Raw genomic sequence first — 24,294 nt, 5'->3', positions numbered from 1 at the left:
TAGGTTTTAGACATTTTGGCAAATGTATTAAAAATAAAAAACTATCACATTTACATAAGTATTCAAACCCTTTACTCAGTACTTTGTTGAAGCACCTTTGGCAGTGATTACAGCCTAGAGTCTTCTTGGGTATGACGCTATAAGCTTGGCACACCAGTATTTGGGGAGTTTTTCCCATTCAAGCTCTGTCAGGTTGTATTGGGATCGTCGCTGCACAGCTATTTTCAGGTCTTCCCAGAGATTTTAGATCGGGTTCAAGTCCGGGCTCTGGCTGGGCCACTCAAGGACATTCAGAGACTTGTCCCGAAGCCACTCTTGCGTTGTCTTGGCTGTGTGCTTAGGGTTGTTTAGTTGACACAATTTAGTCAGTTATCAGTTACTGCCGTCATCCACCTTTCCAGCCATTTGGGAGATGTAAACACTTTACTCTGCTAATCTTAATCAGCGTAAAGTCAAAATTGAAGTAAGCATACGCTGATTAAAACAGCTAGTTTTCTGAACAAGCTTTCAAATGATTAGGACATGTAAACAGCTTAAATCGGCATTACAGCAGTGTATTTGATCTGCGCATGGGCGAACACCGGTAGCACAAGCCTCCGTCTTCTGCGCGAGTGAAGTGAGTTCAGAAAAACAAAGTATGCATATTATAAATAGTTTTCGCATGCAAACTTTGTCCGAACTCAGAATAAAATATAACATTGTCGCTGTGGTAGAACATTGTTTTTGTTATTGCCGATTTTCTGCATTAATTTAAGTCCCGTCAGGTAGCCTGATTTCAGATGTGTCCATGTAAACAGGATTATTAGGGAAATCGTTTGTCTTGCAAAGTATGTAAACATTTAAAATGAACTATTATATTAATCTGATTATCCACAATAATCATTATTGTGTGCATTTAACCGTACTCACTGAGGGGTTTCACAGCTTGTAATGAGCTTTCAATGCATTATTGTGTTATTTCATTTTGGTTATTCATGGCAATGGCAAACTTCTCAGCGGTGTTTCTTGTCCCAGGAATGTGTGTATGTTATAACCCTGCAAGACTGCCAACCTCCTTAGCAACTGTTTTATTATTAGCTTGGCAATATGGCAGTACGTCCAACCGGCCTCACAACCGCAGACAACTTTTAACCACGCCAGCCCAGGACCTACACATCCCGCTTATTCACCTGCGGGATCGTCTGAAACTGAGTATTTCTGTGTGGAGAAAAACTCATTCTGATTGGCTGGGCCTTGCTCTCCAGTGGGTGGGCAACTCCCAAGTGGGTGGGCCATACTACACCCCTGCCCAGTAATGTGAAAACCATAGATTAGGGCCTAATTAATTTATTTCAATTGACTGATTTCCTTATTTGTAAAATATCGTAGAAATTCTTTCATTTTGCGTTTATTTTTGTTCAGTATAATATATACACAACTGAAATATTTTATTAAAGTAATGTGAATAAATGATGGTTAATACAGTGGGGGAAAAAAAGTATTTAGTCAGCCACCAATTGTGCAAGTTCTCCCACTTAAAAAGATGAGAGAGGCCTGTAATTTTCATCATAGGTACACGTCAACTATGACAGACAAAATGAGAAAAAAAATCCAGAAAATCACATTGTAGGATTTTTTAAATGAATTTATTTGCAAAATATGGTGGAAAATAAGTATTTGGTCACCTACAAACAAGCAAGATTTCTGGCTCTCACAGACCTGTAACTTCTTCTTTAAGAGGCTCCTCTGTCCTCCACTCGTTACCTGTATTAATGGCACCTGTTTGAACTTGTTATCAGTATAAAAGACACCTGTCCACAACCTCAAACAGTCACACTCCAAACTCCACTATGGCCAAGACCAAAGAGCTGTCAAAGGACACCAGAAACAAAATTGTAGACCTGCACCAGGCTGGGAAGACTGAATCTGCAATAGGTAAGCAGCTTGGTTTGAAAAAATCAACTGTGGGAGCAATTATTAGGAAATGGAAGACATACAAGACCACTGATAATCTCCCTCGATCTGGGGCTCCACGCAAGATCTCACCCCGTGGGGTCAAAATGATCACAAGAACGGTGAGCAAAAATCCCAGAACCACACGGGGGGAACTAGTGAATGACCTGCAGAGAGCTGGGACCAAAGTAACAAAGCCTACCATCAGTAACACACTACGCCGCCCGGGACTCAAATCCTGCAGTGCCAGACGTGTCCCCCTGCTTAAGCCAGTACATGTCCAGGCCCGTCTGAAGTTTGCTAGAGTGCATTTGGATGATCCAGAAGAGGATTGGGAGAATGTCATATGGTCAGATGAAACCAAAATATGGTAAAAACTTGGTAAAAACTCAACTCGTCGTGTTTGGAGGACAAAGAATGCTGAGTTGCATCCAAAGAACACCATACCTACTGTGAAGCATGGGGGTGGAAACATCATGCTTTGAGGCTGTTTTTCTGCAAAGGGACCAGGACGACTGATCCGTGTAAAGGAAAGAATGAATGGGGCCATGTATCGTGAGATTTTGAGTGAAAACCTCCTCCCATCAGCAAGGGCATTGAAGATGAAACGTGGCTGGGTCTTTCAACATGACAATGATCCCAAACACACCGCCCGGGCAACGAAGGAGTGGCTTCGTAAGAAGCATTTCAAGGTCCTGGAGTTTCCTAGCCAGTCTCCAGATCTCAACCCCATAGAAAATCTTTGGAGGGAGTTGAAAGTCTGTGTTGCCCAGCGACAGCCCCAAAACATCACTGCTCTAGAGGAGATCTGCATGGAGGAATGGGCCAAAATACCAGCAACAGTGTGTGAAAACCTTGTGAAGACTTACAGAAAACGTTTGACCTGTGTCATTGCCAACAAAGGGTATATAACAAAGTATTGAGAAACTTTTGTTATTGACCAAATACTTATTTTCCACCATAATTTGCAAATAAATTCATTAAAAATCCTACAATGTGATTTTCTGGAATTTCTTTTCTCAATTTGTCTGTCATAGTTGACGTGTACCTATGATGAAAATTACAGGCCTCTCTCATCTTTTTAAGTGGGAGAACTTGCACAATTGGTGGCTGACTAAATAGTTTTTTCCCCCACTGTAAGTGATATGCAGTAATGGGCAGTCACTACCATAATGGGACTTGTATTAATTGTTTTGGTATATTTAATGTCCCAAAACAATTAACGAAACCGAAATTGAAAACCTTGATTTAAAAAAAAAAAATTGAACCGAAACCGAGCCGATTTCAAAAAGCACTAGTCGCTCATCACTACTGGACAAATTCCAGGCTTGCTAACATGTGTACCTGTAAACCAGGGATCGTCAACTGGTGGCCTCATTTTAAATGTTTATTATAGTTTTTGGAAATAAGACTGTAAAGTCAGTAGGAATTTACCTCAATTATTTTAATTTAGGAAATCTATTCCCAAGTATTTCCACTCATAAATAGAGACGTGATCGTGTACCAATGTAATCAAGGTTTGAAATTATTGTTTTTGTCAAATACAATATCTGTTTTGGCTTCTTGCGTCAATTTGCAGAGTACAAATGATTTATAATCATGTTCCGGCCCCCGACCATCCACTCAAGAAAAATCAGCCCGCGGCTGAATTTAGTTGATGACCCCTAAGGTAAACCCTCTGGGCCCTGTGCTTTGTCCAGCAGAGAGATTACAGTTAGATAGGACTCATTGCATGGCTGTACTGAGAACGGATCAATAATTCATAGCACTCAGTGAACAAAACTATCCTAGCCCAGGATTGGTGCATTGCTTGGTTCAGAAAATGAATTGGCCATGTGAAAGGATAAGGCATTCTCGCCAATTATGTGAGTTGCTGGGATACAACAGTTTTGACAACAACAAAGTCAACACATGTTTGTCTGAGGTTAGAGGCCTATGATTGTTTCTCTTTTATGTAAAGTCATTTTCACTTGAGTCATGGAAGATCTGCACAATTTGTAGTTGAGTAGTATCAAGGACTCATTTTCTCTCATTGGTGTGTGTAAAAAGACTATCCTAGTATTCATGTTTTAGTTATTGATGAAAAGTAATCCTAACCTTTAAAGGGATCTCGGGTACTTTTTTGTGTTTTTTTGTTTGTACTTTTACCCCTTTTTGTCCCCAATTTCGTGATATCCAATTGGTAGTTAGTCTTGTCCCATCGCTGCAACTCCCCTACAGACTCGGGAGAGGCAAAGGTCGAGAGCCATGCATCCACCGAAAAATGACCCTGCCAAGCTGCAATGCTTCTTGACACTGCTCGCTTAACCCGGAAGCCAATGTGTTGGAGGAAACACATCCAGCTGGTGACCGAAGTCAGCTTGCAGTCAGCTTGTTGCCCGCCACAAGGGGTCGCTAGAGGCCAAACCCTCCCCTAACCCGGATGTCACTGGGCCAATTGTGCGCCGCCTCATGGGTCTCCTGGTCACGGCCGGCTGTGACACAGCCTGGGAACGAACCCAGGTCTGTAGTGAAGTCTCAAGCACTGCGATGCAGTGCCTTAGACCGCTGCGCCATTCGGGAGGCGATATCTGGTACTTTTGTATACTTTTTAGCCAGTAGTTCTGAAAGTACCACCCACAACCCCAAAAACGGTTCCCAAAAATGGTCCCCGACTATGTGCAGATATGTGCACCACTTCATTGCGCTTTCTCGCTCTACTGTGTGTGCATCTTGCTAGCTGTCACTGAAATGGCAAGGGTCTGAAGCTCATTGGCCGGAACTCTAATTTCTAGGGGGCTGGCCCACGTGGGAGGAAATGTAGAGAAAATGGCGCTCCACAGCTTCCAGAAAACAGTTGCTTTCAAACTAGGGATTTTGTAGCTAATTGAGGTATGACAGTAATTCTGTTCATAGTTTATACATGTATGAACACATTGACACATCCAGCCCAAAAAAGGTTTAAAAAGAAATACTTACTAGTCGCCAAAGTACCGGAGCATGTCTTTAAACACTTTTTGACATGATGGAGTAGCTATGGATATCTACCATGTAAACAGTCCTGAATCTTGGGGCCTTTCAACAACACAGCTAGTCAATTGAATAAGAGTAAATGTCGGTGTGCTTCGTGTCAGAAAGCAGTTTTTCACCTTTACACCCCAGGGTTGTTGTAACCAAATGCCTTGTTCTTAGATTGATAACACATTGACCTTCTCTCATCCCTTGAGCCTGTTGTGCAACTCATTCAGAAAAGCACAAAGTAACTCAGCAATTCATTTTTGAAATGTAGGCCAAGGAGAAGGCAGTATTTTTAGGTCCACTCATTTCATATCCTCCTTAACGCAGTAAGACAAATCACTACTCTAGTAGCTATGCACTCCATGTAACGTTCTCTAGGTTGCCTGCCCTTGTTTGCATCCAGAAAGAACGTCAATGTACAGTCTAGCCTACATGCAGTGCCTGTAATTGTGTCCAATTTTGTCATGTACATTTTGATTTCTCTCATGTCTTCCATGTGCATGTTACACTTTTTCCTCTGTCAAACTCTGGATCTCTTTGTCTTAGCCACTGTAAGTCCTTTCCATCCACTGTTTTGTGTTTTTCTTGTGACTACATGAGTGTCATGTTTGTCCTGTGCTGTTTGGTGTGTTTCTGTAGTGATTGTGAAAGGCACTGAATGGATAGCATCGACGCTGAAGGCTTGTACCTGTCCACGGAGCAGCATGGGCAGCCACAATGTGAGCTTCCCCACACTGCCCTGGAGGTACCCACCATGGGGGGGTAAGAACTCTTTCTCTCCCTTGCTTTTTGCCCTTCAGTGGACCCTCTGCCTACACTGGTATGCTTTGGGTCAACATTCCACTCAAGGGCTAATTCTGGTGCTGAAATGCAGTAGAGGACACTATAGTAATACATACTAGTTGGGCCTACAAGGAGTGGTTAAGAATTGCATGTGAAGCATGGTAGTGTATCAAGATTCTAAAGTTGGAAGGCCTCAGGATATTTTGAGCAAACATTTTGGAAAATGACTCCTGCATCTGCTATTCTATAATGTAGACACTAGTGTTGCACGGTATACTGAAACTTCTGTACCTTTTCAATACTAGAACATGAAAAACGGTTCGGTACTGGAATTTTTTGTTTCGGTACTTGTGTCAAATGTGTCTCTCGGATTAACTGTTATCTGCACAGCCGATGTCCCCCTTATAGTGCGAGGCACGAAACTGTTAATTACTGTTTGCAAAACAATGTCCATACAGGCTAGAACACTTTACAATGCGAGAAGGTACAGGTAGCTTACAGCTGAAGCTAACATCAATTGATAACCATAACGCAAAATATGCTGATTTCAAAGCTGATTTCCACCTAAAACTGTTGAAGTGGGGTCCCTTGTTTTGGGGGCCCAGTATTTACCCCAGATAATTTTTATGTAGAAGGACTGAGAAGCTCAGGTGACATTTTTAAAAGGATATTCTACTCCAAAATGAATAAAAAATTAAATTATGCTGACACCATCTAAAATATAATTTCCACTTCTAGAAATGAGCCCAATAACATATTGTTAAATTATTTTTACATATTGGACCATGCATATAGCCTATGCATGGTCCATATTATGGGGAATGCTATTAGCAATAAGCATTATCACCTGTAGCCCAACTGATGCAGCATAAATAAACTATAAATAAATAGGCTGAAGCATGGGGTTGCGTATCTGCATTTATCCTTATTGGGCTAATCATTTGCCAGGTTCCAAATGTGATATTTTAACTAGTTCGCATCCTATTGATTAATTTTATATCTAAAAATGTTTTGCATAAACAGTGAATATAATGTAGGCCAACCTGTTAGGGTAACTTGGGGTAACACGCCCCCTGCCTGTACTTCTCACAGAAACCACTTCATGTCACAATTTTTTCCTCCAATACTTTCCCTGGTTGCCACAACTTTTGCTCAGCAAAAAATGTCATCTGTCTACTCACAATTTGTGTCAATCAATCAATCACATTTATTTATAAAGCCCTTTTTACATCAGCAGATGTCACAAAGTGCTATACAGAAACCCAGCCTAAAATCTCAAACAGCAAGCAATGCAGATGTAGAAGCACGGTGGCTAGGAAAAACTCCCTAGAAAGGCAGGAACCTAGGAAGAAACCTAGGGAGGAACCAGGCTCTGAGGGGTGGCCAGTCCTCTTCTGGCTGTACCGGGTGGAGATTATAAGAGTACATGGCCATTAAGGCCAGATTGTTCTTCAAGATGTTCAAACATTCATAGATGACCAGCAGGGTCAAATAATAATCACAGTGGTTGTAGAGGGTGCAACAGGTCAGTACCTCAGGAGTAAGTGTCAGTTGGCTTTTCATAGCCGAGCATTCAGCGGTCGAGACAGCAGGTGCGGTAGAGAGAGAGAGAGTCGAAAACAGCAGGTCCGGGACAAGGTGAACAGGTCAGGGTTCCGCAGGCAGAGCAGTTGAAACTGGAGCAGCACCATGACCAAGTGGGCTGGGGACAGCCAGGAGTCATCAGGCCAGGTAGTCCTGAGGCATGATCCTAGGGCTCAGGTCCTCCGGGAGGGGAGGGAGAGAGGATGGCGTTTTACCCTACAATTGACCCATGTTACAATTAGCCCCACTCTCCCCTATGCATTTGCAGGGAATTGCACTGCTGCTAAAAACACAGGGTTTAAAATTGTGCAGTTTGGCATAGTTAGGAATTGAGAAATAAATAAAGTAGGAATGGAATGCTGGGATCCCCCTCTTTTCAACAAAGGCCATTAAAACGTCTGTTTTCGCGATTGCAAGAATTGTTGTGCATTGACTGCTTGCAGAAAATCACGCACAGAATGAGCAGTATGGCTGGTGGCATTGTCATGCTGGAGGGTCATGTCAGGATGAGCCTGCAGGAAGGGTACCACATGAGGGAGGAGGATGTCTTCCCTGTAATGCACAGCATTGAGATTGCCTTTAATGACAACAAGCTCAGTCCGATGATGCTGTGACACACCGCCCCAGACCATGACGGACCCTCCACCTCCAAATCGATCCCGCTCCAGAGTAAACGCGAATCCGACCATCACCCCTGGTGAGACAAAACCACGACTCGTCAGTGAAGAGCACTTTTTGCCAGTCCTGTCTGGTCCAGCGACGGTGGGTTTGTGCCCATAAGCAACGTTGTTGCCAGTGATGTCTGGTGAGGACCTGCCTTACAACAGGCCTACAAGCCCTCAGTCCAGCCTCTCTCAGCCTATTGCGGACAGTCTGAGCTCTGATGGAGGGATTGTGCGTTCCTGGTGTAACTCGGGCAGTTGTTGTTGCCATCCTGTACCTGTCCCGCAGGTGGGATGTTGGATGTACCGATTCTGTGCAGGTGTTGTTGTGGTCTGCCACTGCGAGGACGATCAGCTGTCCGTCCTGTCTCCCTGTAGCGCTGTCTTCAGCGTCTCACAGTACGGACATTGCAATTTATCGCCCTGGCCACATCTGCAGTCCTCATGCCTCCTTGCAGCATGCCTAAGGCACATTCACGCAGATGAGCAGGGACCCTGGGCATCTTTCTTTTGGTGTTTTTCAGAGTCAGTAGAAAGGCCTCTTTAGTGTCCTAAGTTTTCATAACTGTGACTTTAATTGCCTAATGTCTGTAAGCTGTTAGTGTCTTAACGACCGTTCCACAGGTGCATGTTCATTAATTGTTTATGGTTCATTGAACAAGCATGGGAAAAGCCAGTATGAAAAATTTATGCACTCACTAACTGTATGTCGCTCTGGATAAGAGCGTCTGCTAAATGACTCAAATGTAAATGTAAATATCACATAATGTTCCCTCATAGACAGTACTTTCATCAAACGCTTGTGTGCGTGCATGCTTTCCAGCAAACTTGGAACATTCCCACATGTTATATCTCAGACCGCACTGGGCCGATTTTGAGGAAACTTGGGTGAATAATGCGTCTTCCCATAGAGGTCTGGCATTTACAAAATGACACTGATTGGCCCAAGGCGGGAGCTATAGTAATTAACTGAAATATGTTAGTCACACGGAATATATCAATTGGCATTTTGTACTGGCTGGCATTTTGTATCCCTAATTGACCCAGCATGTAACCTGACATTGTATAGAAATGATCAAGAAAGCTTGAAAGCAGTGTTTGCTGTAGGGCGTAATAAATCGTAATAGTGGTTTTGAAACCCCTCTGGTTGTTGTGATTGTGCAACAAAAGAAAGGGCAAGTTTATAGAGCCATCCACTGCCCAGGTTGTTTACACAGGTTGCCCTCCTTGTTTATGTGTTCGCTGCCATGCCTGTGGCTTGTATAAGTTCAGGGGGTTAGGGTGGGAGTTAATGCGACCAATGTCATATGACCCAGCCCTCCCTCCCACCCACCTCCCCTCCTCACTGCCACAGAACAACAGGGTGACCGAGTCCCAGTGCCGGAACCTGATTGTCTCCCCAGCCTCATATTAGTGCAGGGATTACCAGCTCGCTCCCGTTCCCCATTCATTCCGGACAGTCACTCGCCCTTATCAGCATCAATCTGACACACTATTTATCTGACGCTGCACCCAGTTCTGCTTGGCTAAGAGAAATGCTCACAAAAAGCCCCAGCCCATCAGCACTTTCTTTGTGGCACCCGGGGCCACAGCTTTTAGTGGCCTGCCTACTCTTCTGTTAATCTAGACCCAGTTTTTTGGACAGTGGGGATTTGTTGTGTGTTCTACTCTGGTTCAAAGTTTCACCGTTGTCCAATTAATTGAAGTTGTTGGTTCTTTACCATTTTTTGTTACTTCTCGTAGTTTTGGATCAGCCTTCATGTGGTTTCACCATAGTTTTCCCACAGTAGCCTCTCTTATGCTTCTTTACACAAGTTCACACTCTTGAAGAACAGTTTCTGAGCAGGCTCTAGTGGTTTGCAGTGTATCTTGACGTGAAAAAGTGTGATCGAGTTTCTTTATTTTTTACTTTGGAAAAGGGAAGATACCCAAAAAGATGGCTTCTTTTAAACTGGATTTTTTGCCTGAGATGATGGTGGACCATTGCTCTTTGAATTCTAGTCCTGTGTAAGTAGTTTTTCCTTCTTCTTTTTTTAGCAATGGGTTAATAGCCTATTGCTTGTACGGAATATGTTTTTAAAGTGCTTTTCAGAAATGGATTTGAGGTTTATTTATTTTTACATTCGTTTTGGTGTCATGTTGGGGGGGGGGGGCTTTAATTTTACATGTTTGTTATATTGGTTCCACATTGTATTCAGCCCTGTATTTTCAGCTGTATAGACTGATGCTCCATTTCTTGATCTGTAGTTTGGTCCCAGCATGTGACTTGACATTTTTGTGCTTGCCATAATGTTCCAGTCCAAAATGTGGTGCTTTTAAATTTGATATGTAGGTGTTGGATGGGAAAACGGTAGAAGAGTGAGTTTAACAGGTGCATACTCCCCAAGTGTCCCCCATAATGGTTCAGAGCCTGTATTCCGTATGCAGTGCAGTTACATTTTTATAAGTTAGCAGCCGCTTTTATCCAGATCGACTTACAATCAGTAGTTATTGTACATGTCAGAGGCTTTAAAACAAGTATGTTTGGCTGAAGTTTATGCATACTGTGGACTACATATTTTGCCATGGTTATCTGTCAATTTCTCTACAGAGAAATCATTAGGAAAGGTTGTAGCTTATTATTTGTTGATCTTGTGTTTTTACTTTTAAAGATCTTTTCATTTTAGCTTAGCTTAGATGTAACATACACATTAGGGCTTTAGAGTGGGTTAATGTGAAGTGAATAAATAGGCTACTACCAGTTATTGTCATACATTTTTAACTAAAGCAGGGTTGACCTAATGGTTAGAGCTTAGGGTTGGGCGGTATCCATATTTTCATACCTTACTACCTTGCCTGTGCCATACCGTTGTATACTGTATTACCGGTGATGCACACAAGGGGCGCAATTGTTGTTTTCAAATGTAACCCCCCCCCCCCCCCAAAAAAAAAGTATGTTGCCAAAATGCTAACAAGTTGCTAACAATTACTAAGGAATTCCAAATAGCGTATATTAGGTAAGCGCTAACGAGGGCATGTGAACATAAACTAATTGCAAGGACAGACCAAAAAATATGTATTTTTGGGGGGTCACATACACCAGATAGGTGCAGTGAAATGTGGTGTTTTACAGGGTCAGCCATAGTAGTACGGCGCCCCTAGAGCAAATTAAGGTTAGTGCCTTGCTCAAAGGCACATCTACAGATTTTTCACCTTGGCAGCTCGGGTATTCGAACCAGCAACCTTTCACTTACTGGCCCAACGCTCTAAACGCTAGGCTATCTTAAAAGTCTACTCACAGTTTTCTGCACGCACAAAACAAATATTAGACAACAGATATCTTAATCAAGGAGGGGATTGTCTCTGCTGTTACCAAGACTCGGAAGCTTGATCTTGCAATAGCCACTTGGCTAGCAAGTATGCAAACCAAATAAACAACTGGAGGGAATTGATTTGGCACATTTGAGAAAGTTCACTTAATAGGTATAAGATACAGTGCGTTCGGAAAGTATTCAGACCCCTTGACTTTTTCCGCATTTTATTACGTTACAGCCTTATTCTAAAATGGATTCAATTGTTTCCCCCCCCTCATCAATCTACACACAATACCCCATAATCACAAAGCAAAAACTGGTTTTTAGACATTTTTGCAAATGTAACAAAAATAATAAACTGAAGTACATTTACATAATTATTCAGCCCCTTTACTCAGTACTTTGTTGAAGCACCTTTGGCAGTGATTACAGCCTAGAGACTTCTTGGGTATGATGCTACAAGCTTGGCACACCTGTATTTGGGGAGTTTCTCCCATTTTCTCTGCAGATCCTCTCAAGTGCTGTCAGATTGGATGGGGAGTGTCGCTGCACAGCTATTTTCAGGTCTCTCCAGAGATGTTCGATCGTGTTCAAGTCCGGCTTTGGCTGGGCCACTCAAGGACATTCAGAGACTTGTCCCGAAGCCGCTCCTGCGTTGTCTTGGCTGTGTGCTTAGGGTCGTTGTCCTGTTGGAAGGTGAACCTTCGCCCCAGTCTGAGGTCCTGAGCGCTCTGGAGCAGGTTTTCATCAAGGATCTCTCTGTACTTTGCTCTGTTCATCTTTCCCTCGATCCAGACTAGTCTCCCAGTCCCTGCCGCTGAAGAACATCCCCACAGCAGGATGCTGCCTCCACCATGCTTCACCGTAGGGATGGTATCGGCCAGGTTATGAGCGGTGCGTGGTTTCCCCCAGATGTGACGCTTGGCATTCAGGCCAAAGAGTTCAATCTTGGTTGCATCGGACCAGAGAATCTTGTTTCTCATGGTCCGAGATTCCTTTAGGTGCCATTTGGCAAATTGAGAGCGGGCTGTCATGTGCCTTTTACTGAGGAGTGGCTTCCGTCTGGCCACTCTACCATAAAGGCCTGATTGGTGGAATGCTGCAGAGATGGTTGTCCATCTGGAAGGTTCTCCCATCTCCACAGAGGAACTCCGGAGCTCTGTCAGAGTGACCATCTGGTTCTTGGTCACCTCCCTGCAAAAATTAAATGGCTTTTATATGAATTCATACACATTATGGATTTGACAAGGATGGACTTGATGTAGACTAGTATTATTTTCCTGTTTTGTTCTGTGCAGCCTTCAATATTGCATGAGATGAATCATTGTTTGGTTATGAATGATCAGATCCCCCAAAACAAACTTCACATTCAAGATCCTTCTCTTTAGAGCTATTGGTCTTAGTTGCATAGGTCAATTCTCTGCTGGTAGTATGCATTTGGTGCTGTATGTTTTTGTATGCATGTTAGAATGTTTCCTCAGTCACATGGCAGCTCTTTCAACTGACACTTATTAACAACTTTACTTGACTACAAGTTATGCAGTGCTACTGAAATAGTCTACACATGATTGTACCTTTCTGCAAAACAGCCTTTGCTCGAAAGATGCCATTTTGTGGAGCTTCCAGCTGCTTAGTGTATTATGCAAATATGTTATTTCCAGCAGGGACATATTTAATGTACCACTGGGGAAGACTGCTTGTAAATGTAGCTTCTGTTGCCTAAGTTCACATCATGTAGCCATATTATAACAACCGTTCTCTTCTTTCTCTCTCAGGGCAAAGAAGATGAACGGGACCCTGGACCACCCGGACCAGCCCGACATCGATGCTATCAAGATGTTCGTTGGCCAGATCCCACGGTCCTGGGCAGAGGAACAGCTGCGGGAGCTTTTTGAGCCTTACGGCGCCGTCTACGAAATCAATGTGTTGCGTGACAGGAGTCAAAACCCCCCACAGAGCAAAGGTGACAGTGCTGTATTGAGTTCTTCACAAGAGGTGTCCATTACACTTCCCCCCTCACCCTATCCAGAATTCCCTGCCTTTTTTTATATGTATTGGCTGTGTTGCTGAATTCTCTGGAATCCTCTTCTCGATAGCTAAACAACCTGTGTATTTGCGGGATTCTCTACTTTACTACTCCCACCGCTGCCGCAGCATATCAAACAAGCAGAACTCAGACAGGCAGTCTAAACAGCGATTTAATGTTCTTTTTTTTCATCATCATTGCAAACATTGGCTTAGCTGGAGGAAGATGGGCAGTCAAAATGGTAGTGTTCTTTTTTCAGTTTTTTAACAGATGTATGTTATTTGTGGTTAAAACGCAGATACAGTGGGGAGAACAAGTATTTGATACACTGCCGATTTTGCAGGTTTTCCTACTTACAAAGCATGTAGAGGTCTGTAATTTTTATCATAGGTACACTTCAACTGTGAGAGACGGAATCACATTGTATGATTTTTAAGTAATTAATTTGCATTTTATTGCATGACATAAGTATTTGATCACCTACCAACCAGTAAGAATTCCGGCTCTCACAGACCTGTTAGTTTTTATTTAAGAAGCCCTCCTGTTCTCCACTCATTACCTGTATTAACTGTACCTGTTTGAACTCGTTACCTGTCCACACACTCAATCAAACAGACTCCAACCTCTCCACAATGGCCAAGACCAGAGAGCTGTGTAAGGACATCAGGGATACAATTGTAGACCTGCACAAGACTGGGATGGGCTACAGGACAATAGGCAAGCAGCTTGGTGAGAAGGCAACAACTTTTGGCGCAATTATTAGAAAATGGAAGAAGTTCAAAATGACGGTCAATCACCCTCGGTCTGGGGCTCCATGCAAGATCTCACCTCGTGGGGCATCAATGATCATGAGGAAGGTGAGGGATCAGCCCAGAACTACACGGCAGGACCTGGTCAAAGACCTGAAGAGAGCTGGGACCACAGTCTCAAAGAAAACCATTAGTAACACACTACGCTGTCATGGATTAAAATCCTGCAGCGCACGCAAGGTCCCCCTGCTCAAGCCAGCACATGTCCAGGCCCGTCTGAAGTTTGCCAATGACCATCTGGATGATCCAGAGGAGGAATGGGAGAAGGTCATGTGGTCTGATGAGACAAAAATAGAGCTTTTTGGTCTAAACTCCACTCACCGTGTTTGGAGGAAGAAGAAGGATGAGTACAAACCCAAGAACACCATCCCAACCGTGAAGCATAGAGGTGGAAACATCATTCTTTGGGGATGCTTTTCTGCAAAGGGGACAGGATGACTGCACCGTATTGAGGGGAGGATGGATGGGGCCATGTATTGCGAGATCTTGGCCAACAACCTCCTTCCCTCAGTAAGAGCACTGAAGATGGGTCGTGGCTGGGTCTTCCAGCATGACAACGACCCGAAACACACAGCCAGGGCAACTAAGGAGCCTAGCCAGTCTCCAGACCTGAACCCAATAGAAACTCTTTGGAGGGAGCTGAAAGTCCGTATTGCCCAGCGACAGCCCCAAAACCTGAAGGATCTGGAGAAGGTCTGTATGGAGGAGTGGGCCAAAATCCCTGCTGCAGTGTGTTCAAACCTGGTCAAGACCTACAGGAAACGTATGATCTCTGTAATTGCAAACAAAGGTTTCTGTACCAAATATTAAGTTCTGCTTTTCTGATGTATCAAATACTTATGTCATGCAATAAAATGCAAATTAATTACTTAAGCATACAATGTGATTTTCTGGATTTTTGTTTTAGGTTCCGTCTCTCACAGTTGAAGTGTACCTATGATAAAAATTACAGACCTCTACATGCTTTGTAAGTAGGAAAACCTGCAAAATCGGCAGTGTATCAAATACTTGTTCTCCCCACTGTAGTTTTTACTCCAGTGCAATGTGTTGACCGCGCCCTACTTGTGCTACTGCAATATCCTTATTTACAACAGACCGAGAAGGTTGTAGCCTACATCATCCTAAATTAGCCTACAAAATATATATATATTTTGGGAATGTTTGTTCAAGTCTCAGGTTTTTATATCAGCTGTTCAGAAATATGAGACTCGGATGTAGGCTAGCCTACATGATGTCGATCAATTGGTTGATAGGAAGGGTTCAGAAGAGGGAGAGAAACGTGAAGGGAGGGGGATGTGTGCGTAAAGTAACACATGTACAGAATGTGTTCTTTAGCTCTGGGGAAGAGGCTGCCGGCGGGGACTGGGGTGGTTACCTTCGGTCACGCAGCCTTAGCCTTTTTAATAAAGGAGGCATAGATGGCCCACCAATACTCTATCAATGTCATTTTGTAATTGAGTAACATTTACCTTGTCTAACAACAGTCTATATCCCCATTCCAAACAGGTTGTTGTTTCATAACATATTACACTCGCAAATCAGCATTGGAAGCACAAAATGCCCTTCACAACATGAAAATTCTTCCAGGGGTGAGTAGGTTTGGTAGACGTTTTAACTTCCTCAGTAAATCGAATAGGCAAAGTATTGGGTAGCTTGCCAGATTGTAGTACAACAACAGTCAGTACTGCTGTTCAGCTTTTATCTCGAGAGATGTAGGGCCCTATAAAATCGGTTGTATTTTTTTCCTGATTACGTTTAGTTTTTCCCCAAATTCCGTTTTCTCCATTTAGTTTTTCCAGGTTTCCATTTCCTGCTGTTTTTTGTCAGGTTTTCCCTCTCAAAATCATCCTTCTTTAAATAGAACATCCCATTTAGTTGTTTTCTAAGTCCACAACAATGGTTAAACCACATCAGGAGACTGATTTTGAGGTCTGGATCTTTTGTGTTGTATTTACCCTTTTAATTCCAGTGGCACCTAGCGAGAGGTTTAGCTGTTTTTGGAGAGCACGTGATGATAGTTTACAAAACAAATACTGGATTGATGCAAATAATATTCTCATTCTGCCAGGTAAGCATAGGCTACTTTGTAGTTAACATTTAATTGAGAAGGTTTTTGGGAAAGCCTTTCCATCTACCAGAACACCGCACATACAGTCAGGGGGAATTCTCGTTGCCTCTTCAGGAAGTTGAAGGAAATGCGCATCACTGATGCATTCTGTTCATGTCTTATGATAAACTTGTGCAAATGTAAATAATTTTCAATACAATTAATTGATTCCCTGCTAAGTTCAATACAATATTGTTGAATTCCGTTTTAATGTCTGGATTCCGTCTGCGTTCTCCGCATCGCAGATTTTATAGGGCCCTAGAGATGCCAACCACACATATTCATTTAAACCTACCAAGGCAGTCTCTGTCAGCGCTTCTTGCTTCCTTTAAATTCAATGTCTTTCCTCACCAGATGCATCACCCCATTCAGATGAAGCCAGCTGACAGTGAGAAGAATAATGGTGAGTATAGCTACATCTCTGCAGGCAGGGGAGACTGTTGGATGGTGTGGTAATTTGTTTTTATGTTGAAGCCCTATCTCTTAGAAGCTGCCCTTGTTGTTGTATGTTGTCTCTAATGCAGTGTTACTCATTGTTTGATGAAACAACCTTTTCTTCTTCATTGTCTTATTCAGCGGTGGAAGACAGGAAGTTGTTCATAGGAATGATATCGAAAAAGTGTAATGAGAATGACATCAGACTTATGTTCTCGCCGTACGGACAGATTGAGGAATGTAGAATACTACGTGGGCCGGATGGACTGAGCCGTGGTGAGGCAGATTCAGTTCACCTTTCATCCTCATCATCATCCACACACACCTTCAACAAGACGCACCCAAACACACATACACATTTACTCTATCAGTTATACTATGAGGACTAGTCATTGTTTTAACATTAATCTCTCTACATGCGGTACATACACTCCCACACACTCACTCTAAAATAGTTGCAAACAGATGGGTGATAAGTCATTACTCTCGTTTGTCCTCTTCCATACAAATCCTTTCACAGAAAATGTGAAATCTCAAGGTCATCACTTGAACATTCTAGATGTAGCATATTGACTAAGTTCTAGTAATTGATGATCCAAATATCGGTTTGACACTGTTCCAAGTGTGTTTTTTGGGGGCTGTTTAACTAAATCAAGAACTTACCAGACTCCATAACATGCTGCAATCTGGGCTGTATGCTTTCCATGATCTGTTTCTAAATGCTGTCAGGAGTCAGGACCGTGTATGTCAACCATTTACGAGTTGTTCCCCTTCTGCAGGTTGTGCGTTTATCACTTTTACAGCAAGGCAGATGGCACAGTCAACAATCAAATCGATGCACCAATCACAAACTATGGAGGTAAGCATTGAACCTGCACACCTCCCATCACTCGGAAACAGAGAATCTACACTGAACAAAAATATAAACGGAACATGTAAAGTGTTGGTCCCATGTTTCATGAGCTGAAATAAAAGATCCCAGAAATGTTCCATACGCACAAAAATATTATTTCTCTAAAAATGTGTGGACAGCTTTGTTAGCATTTCTCCTTTGCCAAGATAATCCATCCACCTGACAGGTGTGGTATATCAAGAAGCTGATTAAACAGCATGATCATTACACAGGTGCACCTTGTACTGGGGACAATAAAAGGCAATTTCGAAATGTGTAGTTTTGTCACACAACACCACAGATTATGGTATGGGCAGGCATTAGCTACGGACAATGAACAAAATTGAATTTTATAGATGTCAGTTTGAATGCACAGAGATACCGTGACGAGATCCTGAGGCCCATTGTCGTGCCATTCATCCACCGCCATCACCTCATGTTTCAGCATAATAATGCATGGCCCCATGTCACAAGGATCTGTACACAATTCCTGGAAGTTGAAAATGGCCCAATTCTTCCATGGCCTGCATACTCACCAGACGTCACCCGTTGAGCATGTTTGGGATGCTCTGGATTGATGTGTGCATCAGCGTCTTCCCGCCAATATCCAGAAACATCGCACAGCCATTGAAGAGGAGTGAGACAACATTCCACAGGCCATAATCAACAGCCTGATCAACTCTATGCGAAGGAGATGTGTCGCGCTGCATGAGGCAAATGGTGGTCACACCAGATACTGACTGTTTTTCTGATCGACGCCCCTACCATTTTTTAAGGTGTCCGTGACCAACAGATGCATGTCTGTATTCCAGGTCATGTGAAATCCATAGATTAGGGCCTAATAAATGCATTTCAATTGTCTGATTTCTATGAACTACAACTCAGTAAAATCTTAGAACTTGTTGCATGTTGCGTTTATATTTTTGTTCAGTAAAACATAACCTGCTGTTATCCTCTGCCTTGCTTACAGTTGAAGTCGGAAGTTTACATACACCTTAGCCAAATACATTTAAACTCAGTTTTTCACAATTCCTGACATTTAATCCTAGTAAAAATTCCCTGTCTTAGGTCAGTTAGGATCACCACTTTATTTTAAGAATGTGAAAATGTCAGAATAATAGTAGAGTGATTTTATTTCCGCTTTTATTTCTTTCATCACATTCCCAGTGGGTCAGAAGTTTACATGCACTCAATTAGTATTTGGTAGCATTGCCTTTAAATTGTTTAACTTGGGTCAAACGTTTCGGGTAGCCTTCCACAAGCTTCCCACAATAACTTGGGTGAATTTTGGCCCATTCCTCCTGACAGAGCTGGTGTAACTGAGTCAGGTTTGTAGGCCTCCTTGCTCGCACACGCTTTTTCAGTTCTGCCCACAAATTTTCTATAGGATTGAGGTCAGGGCTTTGTGATGGCCACTCCAATACCTTGACTTTGTTGTCCTTAAGCCATTTTGCCACAACTTTGGAAGTATGCTTGGGGTCATTGTCCATTTGGAAGACCCATTCGCGACCAAGCTTTAACTTCCTGACTGATGTCTTGAGATGTTGCTTCATTATATCCACATAATTTTCCTTCCTCATGATGCCATCTATTTTGTGAAGTGCACCAGTCCCTCCTGCAGCAAAGCACCCCGACAGCATGATGCTGCCACCCCCGTGCTTCACGGTTGGGATGGTGTTCTTCGGCTAGCAAGCTGCACCCTTTTTCCTCCAAACATAACGATGGTCATTATGGCCAAACAGTTCTATTTTTGTTTCATCAGACCAGAGGACATTTCTCCAAAAAGTACGATCTTTGTCCCCATGTGCAGTTGCAAACCGTTGTCTGGCTTTTTTATGGCGGTTTTGGAGCAGTGGCTTCTTCCTTGCTGAGCGGCCTTTCAGGTTATGTCGATATAGGACTCGTTTTACTGTGGATATAGATACTTGTTTCCTCCAGCATCTTCACAAGGTCCTTTGCTGTTGTTCTGGGATTGATTTGCACTTTTCGCACCAAAGTACGTTAATCTCTAGGAGACAGAACGCGTCTCCTTCCTGAGCGGTATGATGGCTGCGTGGTCCCATGGTGTTTATACTTGCGTACTATAGTTTGTACAGATGAATGTGGTACTTTCAGGCATTTGGAAATTGCTCCGAAGGGTGAACCAGACTTGTGGAGGTCCACACATTTTTTTCTGAGGCCTTTGCTGATTTCTTTTGATTTTCCCATGATGTCAAGCAAAGAGGCACTGAGTTTGAAGGTAGGCCTTGAAATACATCCACAGGTACACCTCCAATTGACTCAAATTATGTCAATTAGCCTATCAGAAGCTTCTAAAGCCATGAGATAATTTTCTGGAATTTTCCAAGCTGTTTAGTGGCAAAGTCAACTTCTGACCCACTGGAATTGTGATACAGTGAATTATAAGTGAAATAATCTGTCTGTAAACAATTGTTGGAAAAATTACTTGTGTCATGCACAAAGTAGATGTCCTAACCAACTATAGTTTGTTAACAAGAAATTTGTGGAGTGGTTGGAAAACGAGTTTTAATGACTCCAACCTAAGTGTATGTAAACTTCCGACTTCAACTGTATATGATCGGTTGGCTAAAGGGCCCATTACTCAAGTAATGCCATTTTGAAATTGCTGTTATCGTGCTAGAGGAATATCGAAGATAGTTTTCAAATGACACCATTTGTTGTCTGTCCCGACTTTTTAGGGCTGCTCGTCTCCCATCGTAGTTAAGTTTGCCGACACGCAGAAGGACAAGGAGCAGAAGCGCATCGCCCAGCAGCTTCAGCAGCAGATGCAGCAGCTCAACGCTGCCTCAATGTGGGGGAATCTGACCGGGCTCAACTCTCTGGGCCCACAGTATCTGGCAGTAAGTGACCACCTCCTCCTGCACGATCCACAGCAGAGTTTTGGAAAGGCCCGTGGCTTCAAGCCCTTGTTAATGTTCCAGTTTAGAAATTGACTGATTTTTAGGTTAAAATTTCCAGAGTTAGGAATTCAGGACAAAGCTTAGCTTGTTTGTGTTTGCAAGCAAATTAAGGTTTGGGCTGCAATTGGCTACAATCTGAGGTTTGTTCTAGAAAGATGAGGGTTACAGCTGGGACACATTAAAGTGCACTGCTGTTGGGCAGACTGGTTTAGACAGTCTCTAGATCAGGGGTGTCAAACACATTTTTCCCCGGGGGCCGCATCCGGTCTACATAGAGGTCCGGAGGGACGCACTGAAAATGTGTTATTTCATCGGCTTCAAAATTGAATGTAGGTCCAATATCATTTCTACACAGTTTCGATTCGGTTTTAATGATTTAAAAGTATATTGAGTTCGCAGTGTGGTGCCAGGTAAACAACCTCTCCCTCAAAGCCGGCAAGACAAAGGAGCTGATCGTGGACTACAGGAAACGGAGGGCCGAACACGCCCCCATCCACATCGATGGGGCAGTAGTGGAGTGGTTCGAGAGCTTCAAGTTCCTCGGTGTCCACATCACTAAGGAGTTATCATGGTCCACACACCAACGCAGTCGTGAAGACGGCACGACAACGCCTCTTCCCCCTCAGGAGGCTGAAAATATTTGGCATGGGCCCTCAGATCCTCAAAAAATCCTACAGCTGCACCATTGAGCATCTTGACTGCCTGCAGCACCGCTTGGTATGGCAACTGCTTGGCATCCAACCGCAAGGCGCTACAGAGGGTAGTGCGTACGGCCCAGTACATCACTGCGGCCGAGCTCCCTGCCATCCAGGACCTTTATACCAGGCGTGTCAGAGGAAGGCCCTAGAAAAGACTCCAGCCACCCAAGTCATAGACTGTTCTCTCTGCTACCGCACGGCAAGCGGTACCGATTAGGGTTGAATGGCGGGAACCCGGTTATTGAGATTTACTGCCCAAAACCACTCCCTTTTCCTGGGATAAATAACTGCGAGAAACCGGTAAATTATCATAAATTATTTATATCAACAGCATGACATGAAATGGAACTGTTAAATTATATTCAATGTCTAAATCTTGCTTCTCTGCGGTCTTCTCTCTGCTCTCTGCATGATCAATCATCAACGCTTATGTTGGGGACAGACAGCCCATCTCAGTATGGAGCGCAGTTCACAATGCATGTAGACCTATCATCTCATCATGGTATCTTTTTTCTTGTGACAGGTAGGCCTACATTTACTGCAGCATAGCCTATGCTACAGTAATATAAAGACCGAATGCATGTCTAATTTACATCTGGCTTTCGGGGTCACCTTATTGTTTTATTGTAAATATGTTGTTATTGAAGCTGCAGAGTTTTTTAAAACAGCCTATCACTCGAATATTGTTGCCTTGAATTAGAGCATGCGTGAGCTGTCTCTCCCTCTCTCCATCAATTGTTGCCTACCAATTCCATTCAAATTGCATCCAAAATAGATAATCCCGTTCAAGATATATATAATACACACGCACATATACAGTGCATTCGGAAAGTATTCAGACCCCTTGACTTTTTCCAAATTTTGTTACGTTACAGCCTTATTCTAAAATGGATTAAATAGTTTTTTCCCCCCTCATCAATCTACACACAATACCCCAAAATGACAAAGCATAAACAGGTTTTTTTTTTTTATGTTGGCTAATTTATGTATAAAAAATAAATAAAATGAAATATCACATTTTCAGACCCTTTACCCAGTACTTTGTTGAAGCACCTTTGGCAGCAATTACAGCCTTGAGTCTTCTTGGGTATGATGCTTAGCACACCTGTATTTGGGGAGTTTCTCCCATTCTTCTCTGCAGATCCTCTCAAGCTCTGTCAGGTTGGATGGGGAGCGTTGCTGCACAGCTATTTTCAGGACTCTCCAGAGGGGTTCGATCAGGGTGAAGCTGGGCTCTGGCTGGGCCACTCAAGGACATTCAGCCACTCCTGCGTTGTCTTGGCTGTGTGTTTAGGGTCGTTGTCCTGTTGGAAGGTGAACCTTCGCCCCAGTCTGAGGTCCTGAGCACTCTGGAGCTGGTTTTCATCAAGGATCTCTCTGTACTTTGCTCCGTTCATCTTTCCCTCAATCCTTACTAGTCTCCCAGTCCCTGCTGCTGAAAAACATCCCCACAGCATGATGCTGCCACCACCATGCTTTACGGTAGGGATGGTGCCAGGTTTCCTCCAGATGTGACCATTGTTTCTCATGGTCTGAGAGTACTTTAGGTGCCTTTTGGCAAACTCCAAGCGGGCTGTCATGTGCCTTTTCACTGAGGAGTGGCTTCCGTCTGGCCACTCTACCATAAAGGCCTGATTGGTGGTTGTCCTTCTGGAAGGTTTTCCCATCTCCACAGAGGAACTCTTGAGCTCTGTCAGAGTGACCATCGGGTTCTTGGTCACCTCCCTGACCAAGGCCCTTCTCCCCCGATTGCTCAGTTTGGTCGGGCGGCCACCTAGGAAGAGTCTTGGTGGTTCCAAACTTCTTCCATTTAAGATTGATGGAGGCCCCTGTGTTCTTGGGGTCCCTCAATGCTGCAGGCGTTTTTTGGTACCCTTCCCCAGATCTGTTCCTCTACATATTACTGTCTCGGAGCTCTACAGACAATTCCTTAGACCTCATGGCTTGGTTTTTGCTCTGACATGCACTGTCAACTGTGGGACCTTATATAGACAGGTGTGTGCCTTTCCAAATCATGTCCAATCAATTGAATTTACAGGTGGACTCCAATCAAGTTGTTGAAACAGCTCAAGGATGATCAATGGAAACAGGATGCACCTGAGCTCAATTTTGAGTCTCATAGCAAAGGTTCTGAATACTTATGTAAATAAGGTATCTGTTTTTTTATTTTGAATCGATTTGCAAAAAAATCTAAAAACCTGTTTTTTGAAATAAGCCTGTAACGTAACAAAATGTGGAAAAAGGGAAGGGGTCTGAATACTTTCCAAATGCTCTGTACTTAGCTACATCTATGGGCTTTTATGTTTTTCTGTTGTGCGTAATGCGCAGTCGCCTATATCTCATATGTATTGGATAACGGCACAATCATTTGGGATTTTTTGGGCTTGGGATTATATGATTTATTTTTAATGTAGGGCTCATTTAAATGTATGGCTCATCAGGCTCAGGTAGCATCGGGCTTGAATTTTCGATCAAAACTCTAATCAAATCCAGACATAAGACTGCTAAATAGATAGTCCGGGTATGCTATTTGGTTAACTATTTAACTGTCTGCATTGACCCTTCTTGCACTAACTCTTTTGATCTCATATGCTGCTGCTACTGTTTATTATATATCCTGTTGCCTAGTCACTTTATCCCTACCTATATGTACATATCTACCTCAATTACCTCGTACCCCTGCACATCGACTTGGTACTGGTACACCATGTATAAAGCCAAGTTATAGTTACTCATTGTGTATTTATTCCTCGTGTTATTTGTCTTTATTTGTCTATTTTTATTGTTGGGAAGGGCCCGTAAGTAAGCATTTCACTTTTAGTCTACACCTGTTGTTTACGAAGCATGTGACAAATAACGTGATTTGTTTCAGTTTTGTATTTATTTTTAAAAACCACCTGCGGGCCGGATTGGACCACCTCGCGGGCCATATGTTTGACACCCCTGCCCTAGAGCATTGCCAACTGGAGGTTGTCAATTTGTTATAAGACTTGATTTGACATATGGTTTCCATTGATTGAACATGGTTAGTTTTTCCTCGAAAGTATTCTCCCTGACGTTAGGGAGTAGACCCATTATCTGATTCTTCTGTCTTTGGGCCATTTCATTAATGCTTTGACAGGTTAGATGAAGACCCATTTTCTGCATCCAGCCAG

At 43.1% G+C, this 24,294-nt stretch overlaps 1 protein-coding gene across 23 annotated transcripts in view; it reads left to right on the top strand.

Annotated features, from left to right (window-relative positions):
- The window catches only part of LOC311111832 (CUGBP Elav-like family member 1), a 39,709-nt gene that overhangs the window by 6,413 nt on the left and 9,002 nt on the right, over positions 1 to 24,294 (top strand). For 19 of the 23 annotated variants that reach the window (XM_084154715.1, XM_084154714.1, XM_084154723.1 and 16 more), the window contains exons 3-9: positions 5,569 to 5,691; positions 13,027 to 13,214; positions 15,593 to 15,675; positions 16,548 to 16,596; positions 16,770 to 16,904; positions 17,408 to 17,487; positions 20,220 to 20,381. In XM_084154715.1, coding sequence (XP_084010841.1) covers positions 5,588 to 5,691; positions 13,027 to 13,214; positions 15,593 to 15,675; positions 16,548 to 16,596; positions 16,770 to 16,904; positions 17,408 to 17,487; positions 20,220 to 20,381 — 801 coding nt within the window. In that variant the 5' untranslated portion in view covers positions 5,569 to 5,587. The remainder of the gene's footprint in view (positions 1 to 5,568; positions 5,692 to 13,026; positions 13,215 to 15,592; positions 15,676 to 16,547; positions 16,597 to 16,769; positions 16,905 to 17,407; positions 17,488 to 20,219; positions 20,382 to 24,294) is intronic. The other 4 variants (XM_084154705.1, XM_084154708.1, XM_084154718.1 and 1 more) reach the window with 2 other exon arrangements.

This window comes from Coregonus lavaretus (assembly GCF_964263955.1).
Source record: "Coregonus lavaretus genome assembly, chromosome: 37".
NCBI lineage: Eukaryota > Metazoa > Chordata > Actinopteri > Salmoniformes > Salmonidae > Coregonus > Coregonus lavaretus.
This window is presented reverse-complemented; position numbering and strand designations above follow the sequence as displayed.